At 46.5% G+C, this 8,483-nt stretch overlaps 1 protein-coding gene across 1 annotated transcript; it reads left to right on the top strand.

Moving 5' to 3' along the window:
* The first annotated feature begins 2,900 nt into the window (after positions 1–2,900).
* ZNF367 (zinc finger protein 367) lies at positions 2,901–8,368 on the top strand. The gene is made up of 5 exons (XM_054178899.1): positions 2,901–3,257; positions 3,838–3,988; positions 5,614–5,733; positions 6,129–6,267; positions 6,851–8,368. The coding sequence occupies exons 1-5, from the start codon at positions 2,916–2,918 to the stop codon at positions 7,086–7,088; spliced, it is 990 nt and encodes a 329-aa protein (XP_054034874.1). The 5' UTR covers positions 2,901–2,915; the 3' UTR covers positions 7,089–8,368.
* The last annotated feature ends 115 nt before the right edge of the window (positions 8,369–8,483 follow it).

Genomic DNA, 8,483 nt, shown 5'->3' with positions numbered 1-8,483 from the left:
GAACATGAGCCAGCAGTGTGCCCAAGTGGCCAAGAAGGCCAATGGCATCCTAGCCTGGATCAAGAATAGTGTGTCCAGCAGCAGCAGGGAAGTCATTGTGCCCCTGTACTCAGCACTGGTTAGGCCACACCTTGAGTACTGTGTCCAGTTCTGGGCCCCTGAGTCTAGGAAAGATATTGAGTAGCTGGAATGTGTCCAGAGAAAGACAACAAGGCTGGTGAGGGGTTTCGAGCACAGCCCTATGAGGAGAGGCTGAGGAAGCTGGGGTTGCTTAACCTAGAGAAGAGGAGGCCCAGAGGAGACCTTATTGCTGTTTACAACTACCTGAAGGGAGGTTGTTGTAGCCAGGTGGGGGTCGGTGTCTTCTCCCAGGCAACCACCAACAGAACAAGAGGACACAGTCCCAAGCTGTGCCAGGGGAGGTTTAGGCTGGATGTTAGGAAGAAGTTCTTCATGGAAAGAGTGATTGACCATTGGAGTAGGCTGCCCAGAGAGGTGGTGGAGTCACCATCACTGGAGGTGTTTAAAAGTGGACTGGATGAGGCACTTGGTGGCATGGTTTAATTGATTAGATGGTGTTGGGTGATAGGTTGGATTTGATGATCTCAAAGGTCTTTTCCAACCTGGTCTATTCTATTCTATTCTATTCTATTCTATTCTATTCTATTCTATTCTATTCTATTTCCAGGGATGGGGCCTCAACCACCTCCCTGTTCCAGTGTTCCACTACCCTCATGGTAAAGAACTTGTTCCTAACATCCAGCCTAAATCTGCTCTTCTCTAGTTTGAAGCCATTGCCTCTCATCCTATCGCTGCAGCCCTTTGTAATCAGTCTCTCTTTTAGGCCCCCTTCAGGTATTGGAAAGTTATTATTAGGTCTTCCTGGAGCCTTCTCTTTTTCAGGCTGAACAACCCCAGCTCCCTCAGCCTGTCTTCACAGCAGAGGTGTTGCAAACCCCTGATCATCTTTGTGACCCTCCACTGGACCTGCTCCATCAGGTCTATATCCTTCCTGTCTTGAGGGCTCCAGAGCTGGACACAGTGCTCCAGGTGAGGTCTCACCAGAGCAAAGTAAAGAGGCAGAATCACCTCTCCCAATCTGCAGCCATGCTTCTTTTGATGCTGCCCAGGATGTGATTTGTCTTCTGGGCTGCAAGCACACGCTGCCTGCTCATGTCCAGCTTCTCATCCATCAGAAGCCTCAAGTCCTTTTCTACAGGACTGCTTTCTATCACCTCATCCCCAAGTTTGTTGGTACTGAGGATTGTTCCAGCCCAGGTGCAGTACCCTGCACTTGCTCTTGTTGAACCTTATGATTTACCTGGGCACACCTCTCCAGCTTGTCCAGGTTTCTCTGGATAACATCCCATCCCTCTGACATATCAACAGCAACACTCAGTGTGGTGTCTTCTGCAAGCTTGCTGATGGTGCACTCAATCATTCTGTCTATATCATTGATAAAAACATTAAACAGTACAAGTCCCAGTACAGATTTCCTGAGGGACACCACTAGTCACTGCTCTCCATCTGGACTTCAAGCCATTGAGCACTGCCCTCTGGATGCAACTATCCAGCCGATTTCTTACCCACTGAACAGTCCACCCAGTAGGAAAAAGGAGAGGTTCGGTTCGACGAGGTTCAGTTCGGAGGTTCAGAGAAGAGACGTTCGGAGAGGAGAAGTTTGGAGAGGTTCAGACTGGTTTACATACTTAGTTTGCACGTGAATTATAGTAAGTTGCAGTTCTGCTTCTCAGGAAACTGGCATTATGGTGAAGTTCAAGGGCTAGAGCCCATCTGCTAAGCTGAGAGACTGGTGTTCAGCCTTGAGGACAGTTTGGATTTTCAGTTCTTAAAGGGGCCTGTAAGAAACCCGGAGGCAGACTTTTTATCAGGGTCTGTTGTCACAGGGCGAGGGGTGTTGGTTTTAATCTAAAAGAGGGAGAATTAGACTAGATACAAAGAACTATTTTTTTTTATAAACAGTGGTAGACCCTGGTACAGGTTGCCCAGAGAGATGGTGGATCCCTAAAAACACTCCATGTCAGGTTGTCCAGGGCTCTGAGCAACCTGATCTAGTTGAAGATGCCCCTGTTCACTGCGGGGGATGGAGTGGACTAATGGCCATTAGCAGTCCCTGCCAACCCAGACCATGAAACCATTCTGTGAGGCTGCCGCAGCCCGCCCACCCTCAGCGCGCGCCAAGCCTGCTCCAGAGCGGCAACCCCGCCCCCTACCCCGCCACGGGCCAATCAGCGTCTCTTCCGACGAAGGGAGCCGGGGCGGGGCGGGGCGGCTCCAGTGGCCCGCGAGCTCGTTGAGTTTCGAATTCCGCCGGCGAGCCGGGCGCCTGTCCAATGGGCCGTCAGAAAAGGAAACACCTCCCGCTCGGTCCCCGCCTCTGGAGGAGGGGCCGCTGAGTTCCTCGCTTAGCGGTTGGTCGGCGGGAACCGCCGCTCCGTGACGCTAGCGCCGGGTTGAATGATTGGTTACGCTCAGGCGCGAAACGTAACGCGGGAAAACCTGGGGTTTGGCCTGAGCTGCTGGCGCGCAGTGGTCGCGGCGGCTCTTCCTTCCTTCGGCATCGCCGGATCGGGACGGCCAGGGGGACCGGGACTACCAGTACGACCGGCGCCGCTTCGGAAAGGTGCGCGGAGGCTGATATTGCTGTTGCCGGGGGCCGGCGCCGACTTTGCGCATCTGTTTAGGGAGGGCCGCAGAGGGTGGGGGCCGCCGTCCCATCGATGAGCGGCTGAGGCGAGTCCGGGCTGCGACAGGTGGCGGCGGCTGCGGGACTTCCGTGCCGCTCCCTATCCCCCCACCCTGCGACGTGGGCTTAGGCAGCGGGGCTGGGCTACCGCTGAGCTACCCCACTCACTCATCCCCTTTATCAAGCAGCTGCCCGAGAGGGGTCGGCGATGGCGGAGCGACTGCCGCCGGGCCCCCCAGTGATTTTTTGCCAGGACTCTCCGAAGCGCGTCTTGGTTTCCGTTATCAAAACCACTCCGATCAAACCCTCCTCGCGAGGGGGCGGTGAGGAGCCGGCACCCGCTCCGCCCGTCCCCACCAGCCCCGGCTTCAGCGACTTCATGGTGTACCCCTGGCGGTGGGGCGAGAACGCCCACAACGTGACCCTCAGCCCCGGCGGCACCGTTGCCCCTCCATCTCTCCCGCCGCCCCGCGGGGGAGCGGGCAGAGCCCCTGCCGGGGACGAAGAAAAGGCGGGGAGCCAGGGCGGCGGCAGGCATCGGCACCTGAAGGTTAGTGTGTAGGGGTGTGGTGGGTCGAGCCGTGCTGCGCTGCAGCGGAGCGGCAGGGTGAATGGGGCAGTTAAAGGGTGACTCTGAGCTGAGCGTCCGTCCCCTCGCCTCCGCCCGGAGATTTAAAGTGAGGTCATTTCCGGCAGTGGCGCGCGGGTCTTGGTGTTGTCTGGTGGGGGAGGTAGGGGTGAGGGGAGGGTGGCGGCAAGGCGCCGCGGCGGGGAGCCGAGCCACGAGGCCCTCGCAGCGACGGTCATGGGGCTTCTGCCGGTCCACTTAATGTTTGGGGTAGGGTGGGAAAGAACTGAAAAGTCTAGCTCATTTTACGGAGCATACGTAAAGCGCTGGCAGTGTCTGACGTGCCTCGCCGCGGCGCCGGCCGTAGCCTAGTTGTTGGGGGCGATCTAAGGTAAGGGCTTGGTATGCTCGAGTTAACGGCTAGACTGCTAACGCCGTCACAGAACCGGTCTTTGGTCACACTCGTGACTTGAAAGTCACTTTATAGAAAGTTGCGGGCTTTGGCTAAACCGCAGATGTCGTATCGTGCGGGATTCCAGTTCCGTTAATTGTTTCCTTGAAGGATGGGATAAGGAGAGGCCGGCCTAGAGCAGACACCGTCCGTGACCTGATTAATGAAGGCGAGCACTCCTCCAGCAGGATACGTTGCAATATCTGCAACAGAGTGTTTCCACGAGAGAAATCACTGCAGGCCCACAAACGAACTCACACTGGTGAGTAAACAGAAGGTGTAAATAGCTGGTGTGAGCTGAAGACAAGGAATTAAAAAAAACCAACCCCAAACACAAAAAAACTCCACCCTACAGACTCAACCTCTTAATATTTCATTGCAACTGTTACGCTAATCGTACTTTTCTTCCGTACGTTTCTAACAAATTACTTTGTTAGTGCAAAGTAATTTTGTAACCGTATTTGTCATGGGAAAGTATAGGCTGTAACAATACAGGCAAATTGTGTAAATATTTTACCTGCTGCTGTCATGGGCTTCCTATGTAAGAGGGAGAACTTTTCTTGAGCTTAGTGCTCTGTATATGGTAGCACTTTTTATTCTAATCGCCTCTTGGTGGTTTGTTTCCTTCCTGACGGTGTATTTTTCACACAACAATTGAAGTTTAGCTGCTAGAGAAGACTTAAGTTAAAAAGGGTTACTGTTAATCTAGGAAGTGTTACATCCTATAAGGGTACCATAAATGTTGGGGGAAAAAAAGATCCAACGCTTAAAGGTCACCACCCGATTCTTTTCATTTTCTGGGTTGGAGGTGGTCATGCTAATTTACTGAGTTGGAGGTAGAAGGCAGCTTGCAGTTAACTTAAAATTTAGGATCAACTCAACTGAGCTTGAACTGAGCAAAAGATGCCAGTGGTTGGTTTTGTTTGTTTTGATTTTTTTAGACCAGTCAAATACTATTTTTTTTCTTCTTGTCTTTCATGTTTCAAAGTAATAGAAAAATGTTGGCTCACATGATCTCTTTTACTGACTTGAGTCACTTAAGACAAGATACTAATATTAAACAGCTATTTTCTCATGTTCTTTGTTCAAAAGATGTTGTTTCACTTGTTTGTATTAAGTATTGCATGAAGTGCTTAACTGAGTAGACCTTACCCTGGTGTTACTCCCCTGATTTAATAATTCAGCGTCACCCTTGTTCTGTCATCCTTGCTGAGGACTGGTGGCATGGCATGCCTTCGAATAGTCGCATGCAGTCTTAAGGAAGGAGACCTCAGCTATCTTTGTTGTTGTAGTATTTTGCATGGGTAAGCCTTTCTTGATGAGTGGACTTAAAAAATTTTTCTTGGTGTAAGTTTGGAGTAAGTTCCTCTTGTGACTTCTATTTATGCATTACAGCTTTTTTCAAGTAGGTTTCCCTAATGAGATATTTCTATAACTTAATGTATTACTATACTCTTGTATACCCTACTTCAGGGTATATTAAGGATAACATTTATCTAGTTACATTTGTCTGTTTGAATTGCATTACTTGTCTATATACCCACTTCATGTATTTCCTACTCAGGTGCATAGCTTCATGGGATAAAGCTTATGTAGTGCTGTGCAAGAGACTCAAAGCAGAATATGTAAGGAAAATTATAATTGCTTCCCTGGAAATAATTGTAATATCCAGTAGCATTGAGCAAGTGCTTAAAAATAAAGGTCTGTTTCAAGTAGAAGTGGATTTCTGCTGTTTGATGTTCCAGAGCTGTTTAAGTAGATGCAAGCATCTGGATGGGTAAAAGGAGAGCTTGCATGTGTAAATCTCAAGCCAGGGACTACCACTGGTTACAATGACTCTCCTTTTATATTCAGTTTTCATAAATCTGTTCTGTTATTATTTTTAAGGTGAAAGGCCTTATTTGTGTGATTACCCAGATTGCGGGAAAGCCTTTGTTCAGAGTGGGCAGCTCAAAACTCACCAGCGTCTCCACACAGGGGAGAAACCATTCGTCTGCCCAGAAAATGGTGAGCCATTGGAGAACAATTTACAGCTTTCAGAACATAGTGTCAGTCTAGTACAGGAAATATGTACATGTTCGCATTTCAAAGATCCATAAAAGCTTTGGATTTTAATTTTGGAGAAGGTTAATTTAGGGAAGGGAGGAGAATAGTCATACAAATATGTATCTAAAGATTACATACAATATTATGTAAGTGGGTTATCAGTAATTCTGTCAGTTGACACTAATTGTAAAATGATGGGGCATGTTATGAATGTTGCACTAGTGTGCTGTTTTCAGTCAGAGTTTTGTGAGTAAGGAATATTGGATTCAGCATCTTCATCCCACAAATATTGAGCTTACTTGTTGGTTATCTGACTTCCATAACATGTTCTTCATTGTCACTTTGTGATTTTTAAGGCTGTTTAAGTAGATTCACACATGCAAATCGTCATTGCCCCAAACATCCTTATGTCCGACTGAAGAGGGAAGAGCTCACAGACAGGCTGAGTAAGAAGGAGACTGCTGACAATAAAGCTGTGGCTGAGTGGTTAGCGAAGTAAGTTCCCTCAAGCTGTTGTCTTTCTCTAAACACTTGCAAGAATGGTCTAAGAAAGCATTTTATTCTTAAAGGCAAACCTTCTCCCCACCCAAAACAAACCAAACCCATCTGGTCCTCAAGTATAAAACATCACAGCCTTGCCTTCCCTGAAAGAAGTTAAAACCTCATGGTCAAGTCAGAGCTTCTCATGAGATGGTTGTGTTTTCCTTTGTTTTTTGTTCTCCTTCAATGCTTTTCTCCGTGATCAACACCTGCTAATGTCTTGTTAGTGCTATTGTCTTGCAGAATTTGCATCTGTATGAGGGGTAACAACTATGTACACCAGGAGAAAAGCTTGCTTGCTGGGAATTGTGTAGAGAAATCTGTCACAGATGTTCACTTGAGTGCTACACTTAAAATACTAAGTAAAGGAGGTTTCTGACAGCTTAAATACTGGCTTATTAGGGCTGAAAGATAAAGCCAAAGGCAGTGCTTAGTCATATGAAAGCTAGTGCTTGGGAGGTTTTTGCCTTCTTGGAGTCCTTGGTGTGAAATTCCGTTGTACATATTTTTAAAAAATTCCCCACACTTGATTTTGTAGATACTGGGAGAGTAGAGAACAGCGTGCTCCTGCTTTGAAAACTAAAACAATCCAGAAAACAGATCAGGAACAGCAGGACCCAGTGGAGTATCTTCAGTCTGACGAAGAGGATGATGAAGAGAAAAACAGTGCTCATTCAGCTGCTCGTCGTCGCCTCCAGGAACAGCGTGAACGCATGCATGGTGCACTGGCTCTCATTGAGCTTGCAAACCTAGCTGTGGCACCACTTAGAAAGTAGATAGAAACCGTACACAAAAATGTACTTCCTGGTGGTACTTAACCAGTTAGATCTTGAGCATAAGCTAAGCACCTTATTTGCTTCTCATAGGCTGCTATTCTGTAGAATTTATGAAGAATGTTGCCTCATTACATGGGGTGAGAGAATTGCACTTTTTGTAAGGTTAAAGATAGATGTAAAGTTTAAGTATTTTGTAAATAGAGGACTGCATAATGCAGGGTCAACAAATTTACATGTTGTGGGGCGCTAGATTTTTGCAAGGTTAACTCATTTATTTGAAGCAGATTTCATGGGAAGCACTTTTGAAACAAAGTGTTCATGATTAGCAGAATGGTAGTCATGTGGCCAAAGAAGGCTGACAGAGTATTTATCTGACAATGTAAGCAAAGTTATATGAAGGGGTAGGTCTAATGCAGGAATGAAACCATAGTCTTCTGATGTTATATCTTAGTATCACTGCGGTAGAAAGAAAAGCTTAGTTGTATCAACTCGTGGAGGGGAAGAAACTGCTTCATGCAGGAAACAGTTAAGATCGCTCAGGATCTTCACTGTGACTGCTGAAGGGATGAGTGCTGTTTCACAGTTTCTGATTGATGTCAGCAGAATCTTTCGGTAGCACTTGTTAGTCCTAACATGTAATGTTAGGAACTTTTTGCACATTGTTGGTTTTATTTGAAAGTGATTAGTCTTGCAAAGTCTAGGCAAAGGTAATCAATTGGTAATATTTTTTGACCCTGTAGTGATTTGGCACTTGATTTCGTTAATAAAGGGGATATTTTACAGGGTGGTATGGATTTGTAGTAAACTATTCTAGATTTCTTGTTAGCAAACACTAAGTTTTAAAGTATTGCTTTTATATGATTATTAGCAAATAGAAGCCTCCACACTTTCTGTGCATAAAGCCACCTTATTGCTTTACTTCAGGATAACATGCCAATTTTGTGTTCACTAACTGTAGCACAGTTTTCAGTTAAACACTGCAGAAAAGTATTTGCTGTACAACTAGAATATAGGCTTCCAAAGATAGTTAAAAGTGTTAACAGTGTGATTTAATAGGTTTCCCAAATAAATGAAGTTACAGACCAGATGCTGCCTAGCACTCAGATGCTGATAGAAAATGTTTAGTAGGATATCTTGTTTGTGAATGCTGTAAACTTCCAAATAGTATTGTTTCACAGCGATCTTTTCCCTATTTTCCTTTGAAGGCAGCCAGAGATTCCTAAATATGCTAACAGAACTACGTTTTCAGATTGTTCTTGTTGTGTGTGTTTTGTGTTTGGATTTTTAAGCTACTGCTTTAGGGGATATTAATAATTTGTATTTACTGACCTGCTTGCTTTAACTCCTTCCTCTTGTTGAAGGTCAGGACATTCAGATGAGAAGGGAAGGCACTTT

Source organism: Dryobates pubescens, chromosome Z, assembly GCF_014839835.1.
Source record: "Dryobates pubescens isolate bDryPub1 chromosome Z, bDryPub1.pri, whole genome shotgun sequence".
Classification (NCBI taxonomy): Eukaryota; Metazoa; Chordata; class Aves; order Piciformes; family Picidae; genus Dryobates; species Dryobates pubescens.
This window is presented reverse-complemented; position numbering and strand designations above follow the sequence as displayed.